A 25,397-nucleotide genomic window follows, 5' to 3' on the forward strand; every position below is an offset into this window, starting at 1 on the left:
TCAATTATAAACTTAAGCTAAATACAGATACATATAATAGCTGGAATAATTTCTGGAATTCATAAGAATCTCGATGAAACCCATTGCATTTCTCTGGCTTGAAAAGCTGCTGCACTTTCATTGAGGTCTTTCGACACAATTCCAAGGACACTCACGATGCTTTCCAACAGTGAATCTTAATCAATAACATCTTTATATAATTATAAACTTTTATTATACTTAAGCATTTCGAGTTCTAATATTTTTATACTCGCTCTAATTATCACACAAGCAGTTTTTTTTCTACTACTATAGCAAGCTCCTGTTTTCCATTGATTAGATGCGTAAACTCAGAAATATTTGTAAAATCAATATGGATATTTTTCATTGACGTCGCGGTCACGTCATTGGACGAACGTCCTTAGTAATAACCACTCGTACGATTAATCAAGATGACTAATAATTTATTTTTAAAATGAAAAAAAAAACAATCGGAATCAATTACAACCGTAACCCAAATACATATAACAAAACGAGTGACGCCGTATCTTCCAAAGATCCAACGTTCACCCCGTGACACGAGTCGATCGAAAGGAAGGAAAAAGTAGCACCTCGTGCACCTTCTACACCTTCCGCAAAACGATAACGAACGTGTCGCGTGGCATCCACGGGAGAAAGAGAGCGCGAGCGTGCACGAAGCCGCAGATATTAGAAACGCGAGTAGAAACCCCGAGTGGTGGGGGACCAATCGCGGCGCGCCGGACGCGGTCACGTGGCCCGCCCCGCGTCGTAGCGCCTCGCTCGACAGAGATGGCGCCACGCGCGCGAGCGAGAGAGACGAGGACGGAGCGATCGGAGGAAGCGAGACAGATAACCCTCGCCGAGCGATACATCCGTAGCGAAGGAGGGAGAGAGAGGGGGGGACGCGTCACACAATCGCACGGGGAGCCACGCTCTAAGCCGCACACATGTATTAGTTCCATACGGGACGAGAGAAAGAGAGAGAGAGAGAGAGAGGGAGAGACGGACCAAGCGAGCGCCGTTACGATAAAAGAGAAGTTTTTCAGAGAGCGTATTCGGGGAGCCGTTCAATGGTCGCGGCAGCTATGCGTCACGCCGCCGCCGTCGTCGTCGTCGTAGGGCATCCAACTAGCTAGTTTCCGACCGGCCAGCACGACGGGAGTCGTGTCTCGGTACCCGCCAGTTGATAAACGAGCACGAGTACGCCACGACGCGCGCGCGCGTCGTCGTCGTCGCCGTCGTCGTCGCCGTCGTCGCCGTCGCCGTCGTCGTTGCTCCCCCGAAGATGACCATAATAGTCTTTCTGATCGACACGTCGGCCTCCATGAATCAGAGGGCATACCTGGGCGGACGGCCCACGCTCTTGGACGTAGCCAAGAGCGCCGTGGAGACTTTCGTCAAGGTACGCTCGCTCGCGCTGTGTCGTGTCGTGTCGTGTCGCACCGCGTCGCCGTCCTCGTCGCCCTCGTCGTCGTGATGGTGCCGTATAGAGGGAGGGAGAGAGAGAGAGAACGAGAGGGAAAGGTCGTACGTCGGTCTCTCTCTTGGCCTCTCGTTCTTTCAGGCACGTAGCCTTCCCGGCGACGAGGGTGAGATGGGACGTTTATTGTTTTGCTGGTGTGTGAAAAGTGGAAATCTGTGTTGTTCCAGGTTCGACAGAGATCGCCGGAGAGCCGGGGGGATCGTTACATGCTTCTGACGTCCGAAGAGCCGCCTCAGAATATCAAGGTAAATTTTTGGGTCTCGTATTTTCGAGCTTTCTATGGTTTTTTTTCTTTTTTATATATATATATATATATATATATATGTGTGTGTGTTTCTTTCCTCGCGTTGTCGTTAATATCCACGGCCTATCGCGCGAGGATGCTTCCCGGGGTCGGGAAGCGTTCGCGCTCTCCCTTCCCTAAGTTTCTCCCTCCCTGATTCTGTCTCTGTCTCCCTCTCGAGTCGCGGGACCGTCTCGAGTTGGGTTAGGTTCGACTAATGGCGCCGAATAATAATTAATACGCGGCACGGACACGGACAGGCGGCAGAGCTCGCTCAGCTGCGAAAGACGCGCATTATTGGAGACGCGATGGTTGGGAGAAAGAAAAGCGAAATCCTCGAAAGGCCTCTGGCGTCTCACCTCCTCGCGCCGGGAATTTTGCACACCGATTTAAGGATGTTTTGTACCTATTTTCAAAATATTGAGAACTTAATGAGAATTGTACAGAATGTCCTTACATATGTTTAGAATCTTCAGTATCATTTTTAAATCGATTCACTAAAGCGTTCACAAGTTGTAAGGATTTTAATTTGCACCGAATTAACATGTGTTCTTATGGGAAATGTAGAATCACGTCGATTCAAATGACAAAAACACATGGAATTAATATTCAGAATTTGTTGAAAATTTGCAAAAGTTTAGATACAGAGGAAATATTTGATCAAATATTATTATATAAGTACTAACTGGTTAAAAAGATATTAAATATAATTCAATCAAGTTAGCCATATATCTGATACAAGGCGAAATTCTCTGCCAAAAGTTGATCATTTCGATTAAGGATGTTTTATACCTATTTTCAAAATATTGAGAATTTAATGAAAATTGTACAGAATGTCCTTACATATGTTTAGAATCTTCAGTATCATTTTTAAATCGATTCACTAAAGCGTTCACAAGCTGTAAGGATTTTAATTTGCACCAAATTAATATGTGTTCTTATGGGAAACCATGTATAACCACGTCGATTCAAATGACAAAAATACATGGAAATAATATCCAGAATTTGTTTAAAATTTGCAAAATTTTAGATACAGAGGAAATATTTGGTCAAATATAATACAAGTACTAACTGGTTAAAAAGATATTAAATATAATTCAATCAAGTTAGCCATATAAAAATTAATCATTTCGATTAACAAAATTCGGAATATTTCAGTAAAAACGCAATAAATATTAAAAATTACATCTCTGCATTGTAGCTAAAATCAAATTGTAATATTCCACACAATTTCTTACCCAAAATACATCAAAAGTGAATATATTTGTCAATATTGATTTTCAGTTACTTTTTGCTGGGATTGTATATACAAAACATCCTTAAAGAAACTCAAATGCAATCCATTTGTTTCAATTCTTACTTTGCAATTGTCCGTTTTGTCCTTCTCTCCTTTTAAATTCCATTTTTCAAGCGAGTACATGAGTCTTTGTATTAAAATATGCTATTAAAAAAAATGTAAACAAGGAATTATAATAGAATATCTTTAATTATATGGATTTAATTATATGGAATTCTGTGGATTTACAGATTTAAAAGAAGAATAGAATATAATTTAATGTTGAGGGACAAGTTTGTCTAAATATTTCTTTCAACTTATCAAAATTATTTCTTATTTAGATAATTTTTATAATATATAGATAATATATAGATTTATTTAATGAAATTTGTGCGAGAGGAATATATATTTAAACTTATTTTGTGACAGATAGTTCTGATTATTCTCATCTTTTTTATTTTATTATCTTTTATTTAAATAATGATGCAAGAAAAAGATCTTGTTGGAGTTTCAGATATTAAGAAAACTAAGTAATAATTTGGGAATAATGTCGTTTCAGGCAGGATGGAAGGAAAACTTGGCAACCTTTATGAATGAACTCAAGAATTTACAATGCATCGGCTTAACAACATTAGGTGCTGCTTTGAAGCATGCTTTGGATGTGTTGAATATAAATCGCATGCAAACTGGCATAGATACATATGGTCAAGGAAGATGTCCATTTTATTTAGAACCATCTGTTATAGTTATTATAACAGACGGAGGAAAATATACATCCAATGGTGTGCCTCCAGTGCATCAAGATGTAAGTGTAATTTTTTGCAATAATCTTAGATATGTACAAATATGTTAAATGGGATTACAATGTATGAAAATTGACTTTTTTTTACAGTTCACGTTGCCTATGCATTCCCCGATACCCGGGTCTGAATTAACAAAGGAACCATTTAGATGGGACCAAAGATTGTTTTCTTTGGTATTGCGTTTATCGGGAACACCAGCCGTTGAACGAGATATAGGCTTGGTGGCGAGTGACGCGTCACCGATTGATGCAATGTGCGAAGTAACCGGAGGTAAAGAAAGTACAATTTTAAATTTTATCTTTAATTCTTTGTAATATAATGTTATGATCAATTTAATTGGCTAGACAATATAAAATTTAAAAAAGTGTTCAATAATATTTCTACTTTAGATAACAGAATAAAAAAGTTATAAAAAATATACAGCGAGAATTTATTAATCTTACTGTATCTACTTAATCAGTTATTAATAGAATCATCCATCTTGAATAGCAAGCAATAATTTAAATTTTTTATTGGAATCTTTGTCAATTTATTCTGCAAAAATAAGATTGAAATACCAAAGTTGGCATGTTTGAAACAATGTGTTTAAAACTGTTTGATTAAAACTTGTTTAAAACACTGGACACTGTTTTAAACATTTTTGTTTTAAACTGTTTTAAACTACTGTTTAGAACCGTTTAAAATATCACAAATAAAATATATGATTGTTTGGAAAAGAAATTGTAACAAAAAATAAAATAGAAACAAAAACTAATAGATGTATATGTTGCAAAAAGTTTTTGTTTTAGTATTTTTAGTTTTTTATCTATATTTATGTAACATATAGATATAAAATTTAAATAATAAAATAAAAATGATAAGATAGGTATTATTTTAGCAGAATATTTATTTTTGGATATTAAATAACAATCAATACAATAAAGATTACTTAGAAGATATTGACTGACATTTTACATTTTAGCGTTTTAAATTAATAGTACATAATTCATAGCAGGTTAGTAATTCTAAAAAAAAGTTCTTTTAAAAAGAAGAATTGAAGTTTTTTTATTTTTCTTTTTTATTTATAATTTATGTTGAGAGTTAAGCATGAGGTTACTTAATAAGAATAGGAAAGAAACCAAAGTATTATATATTAAATATTATTAACTAGAACTTTTTTTAGAACTACTGACCTATGAGTTATGTACTATTAATTTAAAATGTTAAAATGTAAAAGTATTTGTAAAAGTAATGTAAAGTCATTCAATATCTTCTAAGTAATCTTTATTGTATTGATTGTTATTTAATATCCAAAAATAAATATTCTGCTAAAATAATACTCATCTTATAATTTTTATTTTATTACTTATATTTTTAATAGCGTTATCAATTTTGACAACGCTATTAAAAATATAAGTAATAAAATAAAAATTATTTACAGTTTAACGCTAGCAAAAAATTTAAATATTTACACAGATCAAAGCAATTAAGTGTTTTTTGCTTGTTTAAAACATGTTTTCTTTTGTTTAAAACATGTTTTTTTACTTAAAAACACAAATAAAACAGAAAACAACATTGTTCTAAACAAAAAAAACAATGTTTTTTGTTTAAAATTAAAAAAACAAGTTTTTTGCCAATCCTGTGAAATACAAAACTCTAACTTTAATTATCGTGTATTATTAACACTTGGACGTTGCAGGTCGTTCGTATTGCATCACGTCATTCCGAATGATGATACAGTGCATAGATTCGCTAGTACAAAAGGTTCAATCGGGCGTAGTGATAAATTTCGAGAAAATCGGTCCCGATCCTCCGCCGTTGACTAACGATGCATCACATCAGGATGAAGAGGAGAATGAGGACGATGGTAACGCGGGACCACGCGCTCAATATCCAAACGCACTAGCGCCAGGCAATACGGCTTGGTATTCCTGTAGACGTTTAATTTATGTACCGCGATCGGCGCAGAAAGGTTTCGCAGTCGGATTCTGGCCGATTCCTGAGAGTTTCTGGCCGGATCTCAACGCCAGCTCGTTACCGCCGAGATCGGCGCATCCAAATGTGAAATTTACATGTAGTAGCCAGGAACCAATGGTAATCGAAAATCTACCATTCGACAAATATGAACTGGAACCGAGTCCCTTGACTCAATACATCCTGGCGCGGAAACAGCCGACGACTTGCTGGCAAGTGTTTGTCGCCAATTCGTTTAAATCGAGCGAAGTGGGCCATCCGTTCGGATATTTGAAAGCGAGTACAAACTTAACTTGCGTAAATCTCTTCGTTATGCCTTATAACTATCCTGTTTTGTTACCTCTGTTGGAGGAGCTATTTAAGGTGCATAGGCAAAAACCGACTCCCGAATGGAGAGCACAGTTTCAAGGTTACATAAGGACCATGCCTACTTATTATGCTGTTGTAAGTCTTATTTTATATTGGATATACAGGATGTATCTCAAAAAGTTCCCACTAAGCAAATAGCGTTATTCCTGATTAAAACAGAGTTGAAAAGTCCTGAACCATTTTTTTCCCCCAAGATTCATTAAATAATTAATCAGATTTAAGTATTAAAAAGATTTCTGAAAAGATGAATTGTTTAAAAATGAACACAAAACAGTTTATTTTTTTGCTTATCCAAATCTTCATATGTTAATAACGAGGAAGTTTATCTTTTTATTGGCGCGACTTTACTCATTAATTACTGCTTTATTAAGCATTATGGGAAAAAATGGTTCAGGACTTTTCGACTCGGTTTTTAATCAGGAATAACGCTATTTGCTTAGTGGGAGCTTTTTAAGATACATCCTGTATAATTATATATTATTTTACTTTCTTTAAAACGTTTCTCTTTATTACAGTCGTTGAGAAGAGCTTTAACTAGAATGGGTGCGTCTGCACCTCTAGCACAAACATTGTTACCGGATACTATGGATACTTCTTTGTCATATAGTGTTTTAACTTATTTAAAGCGACTGAAAAACTTGGCAAAGCTAGAATTCGATCGACTTTGTAGCGAAGTCATTTCTAAGCAGGTCGCTGTTTCGAATCTTACGAAAAATTTATCCAACTGTACCACGAGTACGGTGACAGAAGGAGTAAGAGTAATACCAAGAACACCGCTGAAGAAAGATTTGGTAAGATTTTTAGCACATTAAGATAGATTGCTCTGATATCTCACAATATTTTAATTGTGTGTAAAAAATTATGCTTTGTTCAGGTATCCCATCCTTTATTACAAGATAAGTTCACGGGTCTTCGCGATCAACTAAATGAGTTTGGAGGTTTTGTAGTTGGATTAGTAAAGAATCAACAGCAGCAACGTGGCGCACACAGTTACAGGAATGCCTTTGATGTCCCGAGAAAGTCCTTGCTCGATCAAGTCATGAGAATGCGCGCGAATTTTTTACAGCCTGGTTTACTGCATACAAAATTACTTGATGATGATTACGTTCACTCGATGCCTTTAGCTCAAATGGGAAATTATCAAGAATATTTAAAACGCATGACTCCACCATTGAGGGAAATTGAGAGTGTACCAGTGAGACAGCATATGTTTGGTAATTATTTAATAATCAAGTATAATAGCAAGTATAATATCTCTACAGCATATAATGCAGAGATAATTTATGCTGTACTAATTTTATTTGCGTATACAGGGTGTATTCAGACCACGTGTACCATTTAAAAACTAGAGAAGTGATTATTTCAAAAAAGTAAAAACATTTTCTTTATAAATCGGGGGTGCGCTCTATCGAATGGTGATATTTTCAACTTCTGGTTCCGACCGGAAATAGGCGATTCAGACCGGAAATGCATTTTTTTAAATGGAACCCCCTATTTTTCATTGCATATTCTTGTAGCTTACCTCGAGAGCTTTTAAAAGCATTATAATAAAGTATTTTTTCATTGAGTACTTTCCAAGTTATGAGACTTGAAATCATTTCTTAATTTTACATAAACCATAAAATATTTTGTAAAATATTCATTTTTCGATATAAATAACAAATACATGATATTTCAATGTTAAAAACATAAGAAATGAAAATAAAAAAAAAAAAAAAAAAAAAAAAAAAAAAAAAAAAAAAAAAAAAAAATCTGTAAAATATTCATTTTTCGATTATCTTACCTTAATACTTTTATGTACAAAATAATGAGAGGAATCAATCGGTGTAAAGAAAACATACAGTTGTTTTTAAGAAAAAATATAGAATTGTTAATTGCAAATTACATATTTTTTCTTAGAAACAACTATATGTTTTCTTTACCAATTAATTCCTCTCATTATTTTGTACATAAAAGTATTAAGGTAAGATAATCAAAAAATGAATATTTTACAAGATATTTTACGGTTTATGTAAAATTAAGAAACGATTTCAAGCCTCATAACTCGAAAAGTACTTCATGGAAAAATAATTTATTAGTGTTTTGAAAAGCTCTAGAGATAAGCTACAAGAATATGCAATGAAAAATAGAGGGTTCCATTTAAAAAAATGCACTTCCGGTCTGAATCGCCTATTTCCGGCCGGAACCAGAAGTTGAAAATATCACCATTCGATAGAGCGCACCCGATTTATAAAGAAAATTTTTTTACTTTTTTGAAATAACCACTTCTGTAGTTTTTAAATGGGTGGCACGGGTGGTCTGAAACACCCTGTATATGCATGTTACACATATGTACACTGTATAAATTATAAATATATTGTCATATTTATTTGTATTATATTTCAATTACAGGCAACCCATTCAAGATAGACAAGAGAATGATGGTGGATGAAGCGGATATCGATATAGTCGGCGCGACATCCTCTACATCAAAAAGCGGTCTCAAGCGCACTTTACCGCAGTCGGATGGCGGAGGCCCGTCCTCGCCAAGACCGCCACCTAACAAGAGGAAGCCCGGACCAATACCAAAAGATGTAATAGTACGACGACCGTCGTACTCATCGCCTACGAACACTCCACCGAGTTCGCCAATTCCGTGGATGATGGAGGAAACGAAGAATCAGGCAACACCGATACCAGTTGCTGATACGAGTACTCCACCGACTTTGACCTGTCTGCCCAACGTATCGCCAAGTCACGTGTCATCCGTACCATGTTCGAGCGCCTCGGAAAAGTTGGTAAACGGACTCGCAGAAATGCCACCGGCCATACCGGTATTCGAGCCGATTCCGATAGAACATATTAATAATCATATGGACACGCCGCCGGTGTTGACGCCGATAGTTAACAATATCGATACAATACCGATGTCGAAGGGTGAAGTTAAAAGTGAACGAACAGATAATGTGAGGAATGAGTGCAGCCGGTTACCCGTTAACGATAGTATCGAAAATAGTGCGCGAGTTGTTGATAGTGGTATTGAAGAGAGACTATCGAACCACATAGAAGAGAAACGTGAGTTGAAGCCTGAGAAAGAGAAAAAATTAACAAAAAAGGAATTGGAGGACATCAGACGACACAATTTGAATATTCGGGAACTAGTTTACAAGGAAGTGCGGAGAAGAGGGACAAGTAAGTCTCTGAAATCAATCGATTCTCTTTGATATATTGAAAAATGAGATTAATAAGATTAACAAATTATATGTCACCGACGATATATATCTTGTAATAATATTAATAGTCGATATATTATTCTGTTTCAGATTATGCAACGCTGTTTTCACATCTACATCAAATTCAGGGAACCCTAGATATACGGCTTGCATTTGTGAAAGATATAGTGAAGGAGTCATTACGCTTTAAACGACGTAATCTGGCGTCGCTGTTAGAAGAGTATCTTAAAACTATTCAAGAGGACGGTTGCGCTATAAATCATAAGTTGAATCACAATGGTGCCACGAAGATAAGTTGTTAAGATACATGCGTAATCAGGGCATTATCTTAATAATAGTGGGGAAAATAGATTGTGAAAGAACTCTTGTGCAAATTTTTGCCAGAGATTTTAGTAGCGGTCTTGAGCTTTCAAAAATAAGAACTACTTTTGATACTCACTGGGAAGACTTGCACAATCTCGAAGTCTTAGCAAATTTCAATAGCATTCTTGGTGTCAACCACTAAGTAAGCCATGGCACTTTCACGTTTTACTTTTAAGCTTTGCGAGTGATCAGTTGGTAGAAATTTCGAGTATGTATTTCGTATAATAAGGAACAGGGTCATGATTTAAAGCAATAATTTATTCACAGAATATAACGACAAAAACCATGGAGCAATATTATCTCATGTATACTCTATTAATATTTCTCGAATAATCTCGTTTTAAAACTTGACCATTTTAAATCTTACTCTGTAAAAGAAATCCAAAATTTTATCTGTCTCGGATGCTTGAAAATATTATACATAACATACAGTCGCGTAATGTAATATATATTTATATATATTTATGCAACACACATATGTTTAAGTTTTTATTCTTTATACGAGTATATGCACGCGTTTCTATATCGTTACATGTAAATATGTTTGCACATTTTTATTTTATCGTCTATTATGATTTATTTTTCTCTCGGAGTGTTGCCGATATATTTGACGTGTATTATAAATGTCTTGCATGCTGGCATACAAGACAATAATACGTATATATGAGACGAAATTATAAGAATAATGCGATATTGAGTATTTGTAAACGTGAATCTGCATATATAAAATTTCTTCGAAGTACAAGTGCAATCAAAGCATAATTCTACCAGCTGCCCAATCCTCAGCACCTATGTCAAATTTAGGACAGAATAATTGTATTCATAAACTTATATTTCCTATTATATTTAATCTATCTATATACATCATACCTACACATTTGTGATTTACATTATTAAGTTTAATAAAATGCCATAGTTTAACACTGTACCAAATTGTCTGTAAATTTTGTTGTACTTTGTTAATATTATAAAAGTAAACTAAGATCTGACTTTTTATTGATGACACATATGCAACGTGACATTATATGCGTGTTGCACTTATTCATGATCTTTTTTTTTACATATATATTTATATAAAAGATGAGGACATATCTTTTGTTAGAAAAAACGAAATTTTAGAGATCTTCATTACTTCTATTACTTCTTTAAGAAAATTTATTATGCATTTTATCATATATAATTAATAGAATTAAAATATTATAAAAATAGAAATTTGTTGCAGTGGATTTTTTTTTTTCATAAATTACGAGATATTGGTTTTTATATTGCAAAATCTGTCGTAAATAGAATCATACCAAATAACATTTAAATAAGACATTAAATACAAACTGAATTTATTATGAAATCTTGTATGAAGGGTTGACAGTGCCTATGATGCTATTTGAAATGATATAATGTATTTATCATTCAACCCACTATGTCTCCAAAGCCTTTATTTTTTTTGTATATTAATTATGTATATACAAACTTAAAAAAAAACATATTTAATTTAAAATATATTGTGTATCAGGAAGAATAAGAATTATAAATTTATCTATTGTTGTATATAAGTTGCCTATTATGTTATAACAAATTCAGTATAATGTAATAGACAATTTATACAAAGTAATGGATTTTCCGTTTTTGTATTTAATGGAAAATAATATAGTATCATAGTTTGTAACATATGGCTAGTCTCCAAAGCTTCTTGTACAACATATTTAATTTTTGAGAGAGAGATATATATATATGTATGTATATTCTGTTATGTGTGTATATGTTTGTATGAGGGAGAGAGAGAGAGAGAAAGAAATAATATAATAATAAATATAATAAATTTGTATAAGAGACATTGTATGGAAAGTAGCCGTATTGTTGCAATACTATGATACCATAGCAAAATAGACATTCTGCTCTAATTGTGTAAATTCAAATGTATAGTATAACGGAATCAAAACTGCAATACATGTCTGAAATAACATACGTAGAGCAAAATAAATTGTATGTTTTATCCTCAAGTCCTTATGTGTATGTACAACACATAGCAACAATTTAAAGCAATATTATTCTTTAAAAAAAATTCTTTGATACACATGTGGGTTGAAGGAATGCATATTAATAGCGATATTTTCCTCCTTTGTATCACCACTAGTTGTAAATATCAAAATTACTTGATTTGTCAAAAATAATTCGACCAAATATTACATAGGATAATAACACAATTTAGGATGATTATCTTACTTACCATCTACCTGTGATTTTTATATTATAGCTTATGTCATGGAATATTATTAAGTATCATCAATATTTTACTATCTTTCCTTTTCATAGAAGAACATCTAAGGTGAAATTAGGACAAATTTGAAGACATATCATATATGATAAATTATTGTAGAGATTTTCACTTTGTACATAGTCTTTAAAAACTCTGTATCATTATTATAAAAAGATAATAGTGTTTTTTTTCCCCTAAATCTTTTCAGACTTTTATTAATATTTTAAGTGAGATAATCAACCATATGTTTTCGTGTAAACTTGATATCCAATACTCTTTAAAAAGAAATGCAGACAAAATTATATTTATTAGTTGAAAATATGTTGAATATCTCTCGTAAATTATTTTATGATAATGGAGCTTAGCTGAGTCGCACAAAGACAATGATGCTAGACGCTTATTTGCTCCAAAAAGAAATTAGTAAAGGGAATTAAATTAAACACAATTATTGATATGACACTAAGTGCGATTGTATGTAAAAAGGATAATTATGGATAATTAGAAAAACTGTGCGAAAGAGTTCCAAGTACCTCAATTACAACCTCTTTTGTTGCAGCGCAGCTGTACTTTTTTTACTCTATTAGGATTATTTATTATTGTATTATACAAAGTGAATTTTAGATGAAGTAATTTTTTTATTAACTTAATTAGAAACTGTGAAAAATAACATACTACCCAATATTCTACCAAAGTAAGATTGTGTTTCTGCACACTTTATGACTGTTCTAAACTATGACATTTATGTAGAATTCACTGTCCCAAATATTTCAACAAAAGCAACTGTAATGCGATTCAAAATAATTGACTTTGTCAAAAACTCAGTTTATATATAGCATCTATTGTATATTTTATCAGCAAAAAAGTGACAAAATTATACATATATCAGGAATGTATAATTTTGTACACAAATGCAAGAATTTGTGCAATTATTAAATTGTCAATAAAGCATAAGCTTGATGTAGAAGCAATTCATGCTAATCCATTACAATGTGCCGATAAAATCTGTGTTGCCAAATTAATAGAAATTGTTTTTACTATCTAAAATTTTTCAGAATTAAATGAAAAGAAAATTTAAATTTAATTTAAATTTAATTTCATATTAGATAGAACTCGTCAAAATGCAGAATTTTGAAAAGAGAGAATAAGAGAGGAGCAAATTCATTCTTTGAAAATCAGATATCGGCCATTCTAATTTTAATAGTATGAAGATGGAAATAAGAATTGTATCATATATCTCTCTTTTTATGCATTATTTAGGATGTTACTAAATGTTAATTACTATTTTTTCACAATACCTACAATAGTAATAGTGATATTTGCATTGTTGTATATACGAAATTGTACATAAGGTGCGTGTATTAGTATATATGTAATTATTATTATAGACGAAATTCATATTGAAACGACTGTCCCGTTTTTACGTTTATATTTTAGGTAAAACGATAAATAAGTCTCTCGAAATGAATAAACAAATTGACAGAAACATCTGTCGTAAATTCTTTCACCGATATTTCATTTTATCAAAAAAAAAAAAAAGAGAAAAATATTTATATATATTTATGAGAGAATAGAATATAAAAAAAATTAGTGGTTATACTGAATATTGTGCGAAATATAGGTACTTTGTAAAGTGATTTTCCTAACCTTACGAGTCGCGTACTCGTTTGCCAAAACTGAGTGGATTGACACGAGAAGAAATTAACGCGTTAATATTAATATTAATAACAAATATTCGCATAACAAATATTAAAATTAATAATAATCACATTAATACTTGAATATTTATCAAATATTTAATAATACGGTACGTTCGTAAATCTTTCAATGTATACCAGATTTTTAAATTTGTATTGTTTTATTATTTTTTTAAATTTTATTTTAGATAAATTAAAAAAGAATAAAACAATAATACAAATTTTTTTTTAGACTCTAAAACGACGTGGATATGTCGAGAGGGATACATTATGGGAAGTACATTGGAAAATACTTCATGTTACAAAAATATACAAATTCTTATTGCCCTTGGATGCGACGTGCGATCCATGGAACTTCTGTGTCCTTGATTGATACAAACGCAAATAAAGAAGCTCTTGTAAAGCTAGGATCGATGAGGAATATCAAGGATGGACCTTCTTTGAGAGATTTTGTGGAATCGTCTATTGTCGATATTCCTAATGAAGAATCCGTCCCGTATGTGCAGGATATTCGTGGTGAAAATCAAAAAGGTTTTTTTATATTTTTATTAGAAAGTTTATTATCCATTTTTGTTTATTGTAAAATTATTGTTGTAATTTTCTTTTATATTCTAGTGTACTTTGAAATTTATGGTTGTCAAATGAATATAAACGACGCTGATATCATATGGTCGATATTGAAATCTCATGGCTACAAGCATACGCAAAGCGTAGATGATGCGGATATCATATTGCTTGTTACTTGTTCCATCAGAGATAATGCTGAGCAAAAAGTATGGAATAAATTGGAGATGTTGAACGGCATAAGGAAGAAAAAAAAGAAAAACTCTATAAAGATTGGACTCTTGGGTAAGCTTTTCATTAACATTTAATGGTATTAAAATAAAGAATTCTTATAAATGCTCTTGAATAAAAATAAATTTTTATATCAGGATGTATGGCAGAACGCTTAAAGACTAAAATACTGGACAAGGGGAAGCTTGTAGATGTGATAGCAGGCCCTGACAGTTACAAAGATCTACCAAGACTCCTGGCAGTAACAGACAATGAAACAGCTATTAATGTTGTATTATCATTCGATGAAACATATGCAGATGTAACACCAGTTAGACTCGATCAAGATTCTGTGGGGGCATACGTGTAACGTATATATTTAAAAGCAATTAATATTTTTGTAAAATATAATGTATATGTGTTTTTTTTTTTATTAATCTTCTACAGATTTTAGCTTATGGACTTTATAATCTATATTATATTTAATTTGCAGTTCTATAATGAGAGGTTGTGATAACATGTGTACTTACTGCATTGTACCATTTACAAGAGGAAGAGAGAGATCTCGACCTATTGCAAGCATACTCGACGAAGTTCGGCAGTTATCGGATCAGGGTGTAAAAGAAATAACTCTCCTTGGACAAAACGTGAATAGTTATAGAGATTTGTCACAATCGGAATTTGTTGTACCTACTGATATGCAAACTCATCTCGCTAAAGGCTTCAAAACGGTTTATAAGAATAAAAAGGGTGGTTTAAGATTCAGTGATCTTTTAGACAAAGTCTCTTTGATTAATCCGGAAATAAGAATAAGGTATCTTCATGTTAAAGATAGGAGACATCAATTATCTCTAGATACTTGTGTACTAAATATGATGATTTCTAGATTTACATCACCTCATCCCAAGGATTTTCCCGATGAAGTACTGCATTTGATAGCCGAAAGACCAAACATCTGTAAACAGATTCACTTACCCGCTCAGAGTGGCAATTCCGCAGTTTTAGACAGAATGCGAAGAGGATATACTAGAGAAGCATATTTAGACTTGGTGTATCATATACGTAATATTTTGCCAGATATATATCTCTCCAGCGATTTCATCGCCGGATTCTGCGGCGAAACCGAAGAAGAATTTCAAGATACGTTATCGTTAATAGATGAAGTGAAATATAACAACGCCTATTTATATCCCTACAGCATGCGCGAGGTATGGTATTCATTTAATTGCTCGGATAATTAAAATAAAAAAAGAAATATATTTAACAAAATATGACAAAAAACTATCGTTTTTTTAACAGAAAACTACGGCACATCGACGATACAAAGATGACGTTGAATCGCATGTGAAAATAGAACGTATGAATCGTATGATTATGTTATACAGAAAAGAAGTAGAAAAATTAAACAAAGTACAGATAGGGCAGCATCAACTTGTTCTTGTGGAAGGCGTAAGTATTTCAATTCGATTATGTACATAATGAAAAGTATAATGGCATTTGATTTAATAATTTATTTTAATTTAATTTAATTTGATTTAATAATTTAAAAAGTATTTAATTCTATACAAATGTAATAATTATTTATACATTTTTAGCCAAGCAAGAGACGTAGTGAATATCTACAAGGTAGAAACGATGGCAATGTAAGAGTTATATTACTATCTACAGTTACTCGAATTAATCGACATTCTGCCACAACAAGGCAGATACAGCCGGGTGATTACATTGTTGCACGAATCGACAATGCCAACTCGCAGACTCTACGAGGAATACCTTTGTATTGTTCTTCTATTATTGACCATTCATTAGACAAAGATAATGATTATGTTACACTAAATCAGTAGGAATTATAATATTACAAATTCTACAAGTGAGTTTTCTCTTAATTTATAATATCCACTGATAATCAATTACTTCCAAACGTATATTTATATATTCTCGGTACAGATAGATATTTTATTTTTTGATTATATATTTTTGATTATATATTTTTGATTATATATACAGGGTGTTTCAGACCACCCGTACCACTACCCATTTAAAAACTAGAGAAGTGGTTATTTAAAAAGAGTAAAAACATTTTCTTTATAAATCGGATGCGCTCTATCGAATGGTGACATTTTCAACTTCTGCTTCCGGCCGGAAATAGGCGATTCAGACCGGAAGTGCATTTTTTTAAATGGAATCCTCTATTTTTCATTGTATATTCTTGTAGCTTATCTCTAGAGCTTTCCAAAACACTACTAAATTATTTTTCCATGAAGTACTTTTCGAGTTATGAGGTTTGAAATCGTTTTTTAATTTTACATAAACCGTAAAATATCTTGGAAAATATTCATTTTTCGATTATGTTACCTTAACACTTTTATGTACAAAATAATGAGAGGAATCAATTGGTGTAAAGAAAACATACAGTTGTTTTTAAGAAAAAATATAGAATTGTTAATTGCAAATTACATATTTTTTCTTAGAAACAACTATGTGTTTTCTTTACACCAATTAATTCCTCTCATTATTTTGTACATAAAAGTATTAAGGTAAGATAATCGAAAAATGAATATTTTACAAGATATTTTACGGTTTATGTAAAATTAAGAAACGATTTCAAGCCTCATAACTCGAAAAGTACTTCATGGAAAAATAATTTATTATAGTGTTTTGAAAAGCTCTAGAGATAAGCTACAAGAATATGCAATGAAAAATAGAGGGTTCCATTAAAAAAAATGCATTTCCGGTCTGAATCGCCTATTTCCGGCCAGAATCAGAAATTGAAAATATTACCATTCGATAGAGCGCACCCGATTTATAAAGAAAGTGTTTTTACTTTTTTGAAATAACCACTTTTCTAGTTTTTAAATGGGTGGTACGGATGGTCTGAAACACCTTGTATATTGATTATATATTATAAATTATATAATTTATATATAATTATATATATTATAAATTATGTAATTATATGATTTATTAATTAATATCGATCACTAACAAGTTAAAATATTTCTTTATCACATGATAATAATTTTGTTGTCAAGTTTGACAGCTAGATGGCAAGAAATCATAATCGCAATCGTACGCATGCGTGCAGTCATATGTATAATTATTCAAGCTCAGTGCTCAGGTTATGAATTGTGAAGTAAAGTGTTGTTTACGGACGCTAAATTCGTTATCGATGCTCTGATCGTGCAAACGATTGCAAATTCTGTTTCGCAGAATCCTGCTCGGGACGATCTCTATATAAATGGCATGTAGATTGAGCGTTTAAGATATATAAGCGCCACAACTGGTAGCTTCTCTTCGAGATACGTGATGTTAAGTTTGAAGATAAATTTTTTTTTCTGTTTGAAATAATACTTTAACGTGTAGTAGCACGCAACAATTAGAATAACAGTAATATTAAGTCACTGATTGATAAGTAATATTAATTAATTGATAAATAGTACTAATAATTGTCATTAAAGCAAAATAGAGTTTACAGCCTGTTCTTATTGTGCTTTTTTTCTATTTTTATGCATATATTTACTGTAGGAAGAAACACGAAAATACAGTTGTAAGCTGGAATTATACTCTTCAAAATTGCTGATCACTTTGACTGACATGTACGTTCAAAAAATTACCAGGCTTCCAACGACGGTATTGCGCCACCTGCTGCTGTAACAGGATTCCCATCGGCAACGACAAATATCGCATCTAGCTTTGTACCACCCATTATGCCTGCGGCACCCTTCATTCCTCCTCCTAGTCTACCGCCAGGTCCTCCAGGTATAATGCCGCCTCAGTTTTCCATACCTCCGCCAGGTTTTACTTTTCCTATCACCGCTGCACCTTCTCCAGAAGCTGGAGTTATAGGTTAATATCCATCGCTAAATACGCTATGTCGATACCATAAACTTATGTATATAAGTTCTTCTTTTCTTTTGTACAGCTGCATCGCCACAGATAACAGCACCAGGAATTCCTCCTCCTTCACCTATCATCAACGACACTACTTCGACGATGTCCACATCAGAGAAGAAGACCGATTGGAGTGAACACAAAGCACCGGATGGCAGAACATATTACTACAATAGTATTACAAAGCAGTCATTGTGGGAAAAACCAGATGAATTGAAAACCCCGAGCGAATTGTTGCTGTCTCAATGTCCTTGGAAGGAATATAAATCGGAAAACGGCAAAATATATTATCATAATGTAACCACCAAGGAATCCAGATGGACAATACCGCCAGAGCTAGAGGAGCTGAAAACTCGAATCATGGCCGAGGAAGCTGCAGCGGCCGCCGCGGCCGCTGTAGCAAACGCCACAAATTCGTGAGTAAAATTAATTTATGATATATAAAAATGTAGACATACAGGGTGGACCGAAAATCTGGACACAGTCGAACATTTCGTATAGAATGCATTTTAGAACAAAATGCTTTAGACAAAAATTGTGAGGATTAAAAAGATGTACTTAACTGTAATATCCATTTTATATTGAGTGGCGTCGCCAAGGTCAGGGCAAGGTCAACTTGAATTTTTTAAATGGAACCCCCTATTTTTCATTGCATATTCTTGTAGTTTACCTCAACAGCTTTCCAAAACACTATAATAAATTATTTTTTCCTCAAGTACTTTTTGAGTTATAAGGCTTGAAATCATTTCTTAATTTTACATAAACCGTAAAATATCTTGTCAAATATTCATTTTTCGATTATTTTACCTTAATATTTTTATGTACAAAATAATGAGAGGAATCAATTGGTGTAAAGAAAACATATAGTTACTTTTAAGAAAAAATATTTAATTGTTAATTGCAAATTACATATTTTTTCTTCGAAATAACTATGTGTTTTCTTTACACCAATTGATTCCTCTCATTATTTTGTACGTAAAAGTATTAAGCTAAGATAATCGAAAAATGAATATTTTACAAGATATTTTACGGTTCATGTAAAATTAAGAAATTATTTCAAGCCTCATAACTCGGAAAGTACTTAATGTAAACTAACTTAATTACAGTGTTTTGGAAAGCTCTCGAGGTAAGCTACAAGAATATGCAATGAAAAATAGGGGGTTCCATTTAAAAAATTTAAGTTGACCTTGCCCTGACCTTGGCGACGCCACTCAATATCAAATGGATATTATAGTTAAATACATCTTTTTAATCCTTACAACTTTTGTCTAAAGCATTTTGTTCTAAAATGCATTCTATACGAGATATTCGACTGTATCCAGACTTTTGGTCCATCCTGTATATAAAAATGTAGACATATTTGTTTATTATTTTAATATTTCCTCTATTCGTTATGATTTTCTGTATTTTTAGCAATATGGTTCCTGTAGCCATGCAACACTTATCACCAAATATCACGACTATATCACAGACCAGTACGCCAGAACCAGGTGGAAAGTCTGCTATCGAGCAAGCGATGGCTGCGACCCTCGCGGCAATTAATATTCCGACACCGCCTACAAAGCCGGACGAGGATAGTAATTCCGCGATGGGCTCGGCTAACGACAGTCGAACCAGCACGCCCGAGCCAAAGATGCAATTTAAAGATAAAAAGGAAGCAATTGAGGCATTTAAAGAATTATTGAGGGAAAGGGACGTTCCGTCGAATGCCACGTGGGAGCAGGCGGTTAAATTGATTCAGAATGATCCTAGATATCCACAGATGAAAAAATTAAATGAACGTAAACAAGTCTTCAATTCTTACAAGACACAAAAGCTAAAGGAAGAGCGCGAACAGGAGAGACTCAGGTAGATCTTTCATGTTTACTTATTGAGTTTTATAAGATTATATGTTGAATCAGATAATAAGGCAGTATTTTTTGGCAGATTGAAAAAGGCGAAGGAGGATCTGGAGCAATTTTTATTGGAAAATGACAGAATGATGAGTACAACCAAGTATTACAAATGCGAGGAGCTATTCGGTAATCTGGAGCTTTGGAGGGCAGTCGGAGATTCGGATCGCCGAGACATTTATGAGGATGTCATCTTCAATCTAGCAAAACGCGAGAAAGAGGAGGCGAAACAATTAAAGAAAAGGAATACCAAAAGACTAGCGCAAGTTCTAGATACTATGACCGAGGTGACGTACAGAACTACATGGCAAGAAGCGCAAGCATTGTTGCTGCAACATCCTGCATTTGCAGAAGACGCGGACCTATTAGAGATGGACAAGGAGGATGCCTTGATTGTATTCGAAAATCATATTCGTCAATTGGAGAAGGACGAAGAAGAAGAGAAAGAGTGTGAGAAAAAACGTAGGAAACGGCAAGAAAGGAAAAATAGAGATGGCTTCATAGTAAGTATCATAAACTGTTTTCAATTTATAATTATAATTATTATACGAGGGGTTGGTCACTGAGATAATTTCTGTACAAGATAATTCAGCTAGATAATTCAGCGGTAATCCAAAGGAAATTTTGGGTAATCTAAGGTAATTTTTGGTAACTCTAAATAATCTTTAGCATTCTCAGATAATCTTGAGTAATCTAATAGGAAATCTAAGTAATCTAAGTAAGGATAATATCAAATAATCTGTAGATAATTCTAGGTATTCTTAAGGTAGTCTCAAATAATCTGAGGTAATCTAAGATAATCTTTTTGAAGTTAGTGAACGTCATTGACGAACTTGTATCTTTTTACAATAATATTTGCAGTCGTTTTTTGGAATCGATGCTTCGTAAAAACGTGCTTTTTTGCAGTCTACGAATTGTCGTGGTTAGGTTTTCGCGGTATCGCAATGCTTTATCTCTCAGCCATAAGTTGTGGATAAGAATGCATTACGCAATTTTTAAATGCTCGAATACACGAGCTTTTAAAAATTGCGAAATGCATTCTTTTCACAACTTTTAATAAGCCATCGTCATTTAACGATAAAACAAAACCTATATTACAATTTTCATGTATTGAATATTCTACCGGTAATTCCATTCCATCGCATTTTCACTGAGCCAAACTACTTTAGGCAAATTTCTTTGCGTTAAGAAGTCGCTTAATTCCTTAAAACGAAATTCACTTTCCCGAAGTCAACAATAGTTTGAATTTATTACCCTGCTGATAGTGCTACAGATGAAATAATACTATTCAAATTAACATTTAAAGTCGTTTCGTAAGTCAGGCGTCTACTTATTATTCAAAACAAAATTCAAAAAAGCTAAAAATAACTAAAAATACAATATAAAAAAATTGCAAAATGCATCCATACCAATGAAAAGATACGTGCAAAATCTCTTAAAAGAGTCTTCATTTGAGGTAATATTAGGTAATCTTAAGTAATCTGAGGTAATCTGAGGTAATTTAAAGGTAATCCGTATCAAAGGTAATTTTTGTACACTATAATCATTAGTGAACAACCCCTCGTTATTATATTTCTTTTTCAGTTTTTTTAAAAGTATTTTTGATCAAAGTTTAAATTTTTTATTGTGTAAGGACAATAATTAATATAAATAATTAATATAATAATATAATATAAATAATTAATATAAATAATAAAAATTAATAAATTAAAAAGTTAATAATTAAAAAATTAATAAAAATAAAATTATAATAAATTAATAAAATTATAATTAAAAAATTAATAAATAATTAATATAATTAATATAAATAATCTTTATGTTTCAGTATCTACTTGATGAACTTCACGAACAAGGTAAACTCACATCAATGTCTCTATGGGTAGAGTTGTATCCCATGCTGTCCGCTGATCTTCGATTTTCGGCTATGCTCGGACAATCGGGTTCGACCCCATTAGATCTTTTCAAATTCTATGTGGAAGACTTGAAGTCACGATTCCATGACGAAAAGAAGATCATCCGTGAGATACTTAAAGACAAGAATTTCGAAGTGCAAGTCAATACGACTTTCGAAGAATTCGCCACAGTCGTGTGTGAAGATCGAAAGTCAGCCACTCTAGACGCGGGTAACGTTAAATTAACATATAATCTATTGTTGGAAAAAGCAGAAGCGCGCGAGAAGGAACGCGTCAAAGAAGAAACGCGAAAGTTTAAGAAATTAGAGACCGGTTTCAAAAATTTACTCAAGACGTTGAATGTGGACTATCAAATGACGTGGGAAGATGTGAGGACGAAAATCGAAGAAGAACAAGATTTCAAGGCAATCACTTTGGAAAGCGAAAGAATACGCATATTCAAGGAATATCAGCATGAACTTGAGGAGAGCTGCAGTCATCATCATATTAGAAGCAAGAAGAAAAAGGCGAAAAAATTGAAACGTAAATCGCGATCACGTTCACACAGCGTGAGTATCATTAAATCATTGCAATTGCTTTCTGCTTTTAATAGTTTTAATGAGCGCAAATAATGTAAAATTGTTATCTCTTCTCTTCTTAATAGGAATCGGAAGGTAGTGACAAAGTCTTGAAGAGAAAGCGACATAAGTCACGTTCACCCAGTATTCCTAGTAAGTCTGACAGTTCCGAATCGGAAACGAGGAAATCTAAGAGAAAGAAGAACAAACGGAAGAGAGGTCGTAGTCATTCTGTATGTATTTTAATAATATTACTAAAGTTTGTTGAAAGCAGGGTTGGCAAAAAACTTGTTTTTTTTTATTTTAAACAAAAAACATTGTTTTTTTTGTTTAGAACAATGTTTTTTGTTTTATTTGTGTTTTTAAGTAAAGTAAAAAAAACATTTAAAAAAAAAGCATGTTTTAAACAAGCAAAAAACACTTAATAGCTTTGATCTGTGTAAATATTTAAATTTTTCGCTATCGTTAAACTATAAATAATTATAAATAACTATAAAAATATAAATAATAAAATAAAAAGATGGGTATTATTTTATCAGAATATTTATTTTTGGAGTTATTTATTTTTGGAGAAAAAAAGTTCTAGTTAATAATATTTAATATATAATACTTTGGTTCCTTTCCTATTTTTATTAAGTAACCTCATGCTTAACTCTCTCAACATAAATTATAAATAAAAAATAAATAAAAAACTTCAATTCTTCTTTTTAAAAAGAACTTTTTTTAGAACTACTGACCTGCTATGAGTTGTGTACTATTAATTTAAAATGCTAAAATGTAAAATATAAAGTCAGTCAATATCTTATAAGTAATCTTTATTGTATTGATTGTTATTTAATATCCAAAAATAAATATGATAAAATGCTTCTAAAATAATACCCATCTTATCATTTTTATTTTATTATTTATCTTTTTATATCTATATGTTACATAATATAGATAAAAAACTAAAAACACTAAAACTTTTTTGCAATATACATATCTATTAGTTTTTGTTTGTTTTTGATTTCTTTACAATTTCTTTTCTAAACAATCATATATTTTATTTGCGATATTTTAACGGTTCTAAACAGTAGTTCAAAACAGTAGTTTTCAAACAGTAGTTTTAAAACAGTTTAAAACAAAAATGTTTAAAACATTGCCCACTGTTTTAATCACAAGTTTTAATCAAACAGTTTTAAACACATTGTTTAAAACATGCCAACCCTCTGGTTGAAAGTAAAGTTCCTGTATATTTCATCATGTTTCTCTCAATATTTCTATAGCGCTCTCACTCGAGACTTGCATCTTCCGAGGAGGCTTCTCCAGAAAGAAAACGGAAAGAGGAAAAACACAGAAGGCCCTCAGTTCACAGTGAGGGATCTGTTACGGAAAATAATGAGCATCATGAACTTTCCGAAGATGAGCTAGAAAAACAACGGGCGCAACTCTTGCGTGAGCTTCAAATGCAACAAGAGGAAAACTAAAAAAAACTGCATCAAATCTTGTGTTTCAAGAGAAAGAAGGAGGGAGAAAGAAAGAGTAATAATTTTTTCGTTTTTTTTTGCACTTGATGATGATGATTGATGATTATCTTTTCTGATTATATCGTCGATAATATAATCAGGGAATGTATGTTCTCCTTACTATATGGACGTCTTCGTTATTTCGAAAAATGACAGTATATTAATATAGAACAGTCAAGAATTTAGTAAACATTGGAATAATGAGTCATGTTTGTTTCTAAAAATTCACAAATCTGAAATACGCATCTACATATATACATGTATGACGAGAACGTCTGCATAAAAATAGATTACATTACATAACGCATTCCGATTTTCCATCGTACAGATGATGTTTTCTAAAGATACATGACCTATCTCATTTTTTTATTCTTTAATGATTTTGTGTTTGCGTCGTATTGTTTGCGATTAGAAAGCGCGATAAATGCAAAATACACGGACTTGATATCTCTGACAAGCGTTACTAAAATGTAATAGCTTAAAAGTTTCTCTGCCGGCAATATCGGTTTGCATTAAAACATAAATCGATTTTTCTGAAGCGTACTTTTCTCTACATTGTATTAAAATCAATAAAATTGCCATTACGTAAATAATGCGATCAGATATTTCGATTTTAATAATGTCAAGAGGTAATTGTGATTAGCGTTAAAAATTTATTGTGTTAAACATTTCTTTTAGTATAATAATATATACTGCTATTTCTATTTCTTTCATTTTTATTTTACATTATATATTTTTTTAACTTGTAACTTAGAAAATTGGAGAAATAGAACTGCATAATTTCCTCAAGTTTTATTTTAACATCAAAAAAATTTGCTTACAATCATGTAATATAATCAATTACGCATTTATATCCCGCGATTCGGTAAGTCGCATTTAAATACGCAGTTGTTTATTGCAATAGTATATTGTCTATAGATATTGTTCTATAAACAGATTAATGTTGGAAGCGAATATCTTGTAGAAAAAAGAATAATTGCACTTTGAACAGAAAATTGTTTTGTCAAATTTCCAGTCAAGTAAGAGATTTGTTAAAATATTCGCGTTTTAAAATTTAATTTCGGTTGATTCTCGATTATCTTGCACGAAACTATGCATGAGATATACACACTGTTATTATACAGTATACATGTTCTCCGATCGACTGTCATTGATTTTGATTGGACCTAATGTAG

The 25,397-nt window shown here is 32.4% G+C and overlaps 3 protein-coding genes across 7 annotated transcripts; all 3 read left to right on the top strand.

The window, feature by feature from the left end:
* The first annotated feature begins 954 nt into the window (after positions 1-954).
* LOC105250808 (integrator complex subunit 6) lies at positions 955-9,681 on the top strand. The gene is made up of 9 exons (XM_011257095.3): positions 955-1,402; positions 1,651-1,728; positions 3,602-3,847; positions 3,935-4,115; positions 5,524-6,242; positions 6,683-6,958; positions 7,042-7,381; positions 8,559-9,338; positions 9,470-9,681. Exons 1-9 carry the CDS (start codon positions 1,286-1,288, stop codon positions 9,679-9,681), a joined length of 2,949 nt encoding a protein of 982 aa, XP_011255397.1. The 5' UTR covers positions 955-1,285.
* A 3,396-nt stretch (positions 9,682-13,077) lies between these two features.
* LOC105250809 (CDK5RAP1-like protein) lies at positions 13,078-16,380 on the top strand. Of its 3 annotated transcripts, none has more exons than XM_011257098.3 (8): positions 13,078-13,345; positions 13,923-14,221; positions 14,306-14,539; positions 14,623-14,830; positions 14,958-15,278; positions 15,351-15,672; positions 15,764-15,913; positions 16,060-16,379. In XM_011257098.3, the coding sequence occupies exons 2-8, from the start codon at positions 13,942-13,944 to the stop codon at positions 16,306-16,308; spliced, it is 1,764 nt and encodes a 587-aa protein (XP_011255400.1). In that variant the 5' UTR covers positions 13,078-13,345; positions 13,923-13,941; the 3' UTR covers positions 16,309-16,379. The 3 variants fall into 3 exon arrangements, with proteins under 3 accessions (XP_011255400.1, XP_011255399.1, XP_025270075.1); XM_011257097.3 differs by lacking the exon at positions 13,078-13,345 and adding an exon at positions 13,576-13,800; XM_025414290.1 differs by lacking the exon at positions 13,078-13,345 and having other exon boundaries at positions 16,060-16,380.
* Positions 16,381-17,506: 1,126 nt separating this feature from the next.
* LOC105250810 (pre-mRNA-processing factor 40 homolog A) lies at positions 17,507-24,520 on the top strand. 3 transcript variants are annotated; one of them, XM_011257100.3, is made up of 8 exons: positions 17,507-17,773; positions 18,082-18,310; positions 18,387-18,771; positions 19,769-20,203; positions 20,282-20,750; positions 22,073-22,708; positions 22,804-22,950; positions 23,983-24,520. In XM_011257100.3, exons 1-8 carry the CDS (start codon positions 17,771-17,773, stop codon positions 24,181-24,183), a joined length of 2,505 nt encoding a protein of 834 aa, XP_011255402.1. In that variant the 5' UTR covers positions 17,507-17,770; the 3' UTR covers positions 24,184-24,520. The 3 variants fall into 3 exon arrangements, with proteins under 3 accessions (XP_011255402.1, XP_011255401.1, XP_011255403.1); XM_011257099.3 differs by having other exon boundaries at positions 17,507-17,705; XM_011257101.3 differs by lacking the exon at positions 17,507-17,773 and adding an exon at positions 17,781-17,851.
* Positions 24,521-25,397: the final 877 nt, after the last annotated feature.

The sequence above is a fragment of the Camponotus floridanus genome, unplaced genomic scaffold (genome assembly GCF_003227725.1).
Source record: "Camponotus floridanus strain SB8 unplaced genomic scaffold, Cflo_v7.5 scaffold8, whole genome shotgun sequence".
Lineage (NCBI taxonomy): Eukaryota > Metazoa > Arthropoda > Insecta > Hymenoptera > Formicidae > Camponotus > Camponotus floridanus.

What these genes read in the sequence shown, in the direction of transcription:
- LOC105250808 (XM_011257095.3), top strand. Translation starts at nt 1,286, where the DNA reads ATGACCATAATAGTCTTTCTGATCGACACGTCGGCCTCCATGAATCAG. An exon ending in CCGTGGAGACTTTCGTCAAG is followed by an intron (nt 1,403 to 1,650) that starts GTACGCTCGCTC and finishes GTGTTGTTCCAG; the next exon opens with GTTCGACAGAGATCGCCGGA. An exon ending in AATGTGCGAAGTAACCGGAG is followed by an intron (nt 4,116 to 5,523) that starts GTAAAGAAAGTA and finishes TGGACGTTGCAG; the next exon opens with GTCGTTCGTATTGCATCACG.
- LOC105250809 (XM_011257098.3), top strand. Translation starts at nt 13,942, where the DNA reads ATGTCGAGAGGGATACATTATGGGAAGTACATTGGAAAATACTTCATG. An exon ending in TATAAAGATTGGACTCTTGG is followed by an intron (nt 14,540 to 14,622) that starts GTAAGCTTTTCA and finishes TTTTTATATCAG; the next exon opens with GATGTATGGCAGAACGCTTA. An exon ending in GATTCTGTGGGGGCATACGT is followed by an intron (nt 14,831 to 14,957) that starts GTAACGTATATA and finishes TTTAATTTGCAG; the next exon opens with TTCTATAATGAGAGGTTGTG.
- LOC105250810 (XM_011257100.3), top strand. An exon ending in GTAGCAAACGCCACAAATTC is followed by an intron (nt 18,772 to 19,768) that starts GTGAGTAAAATT and finishes CTGTATTTTTAG; the next exon opens with CAATATGGTTCCTGTAGCCA. An exon ending in CGCGAACAGGAGAGACTCAG is followed by an intron (nt 20,204 to 20,281) that starts GTAGATCTTTCA and finishes ATTTTTTGGCAG; the next exon opens with ATTGAAAAAGGCGAAGGAGG.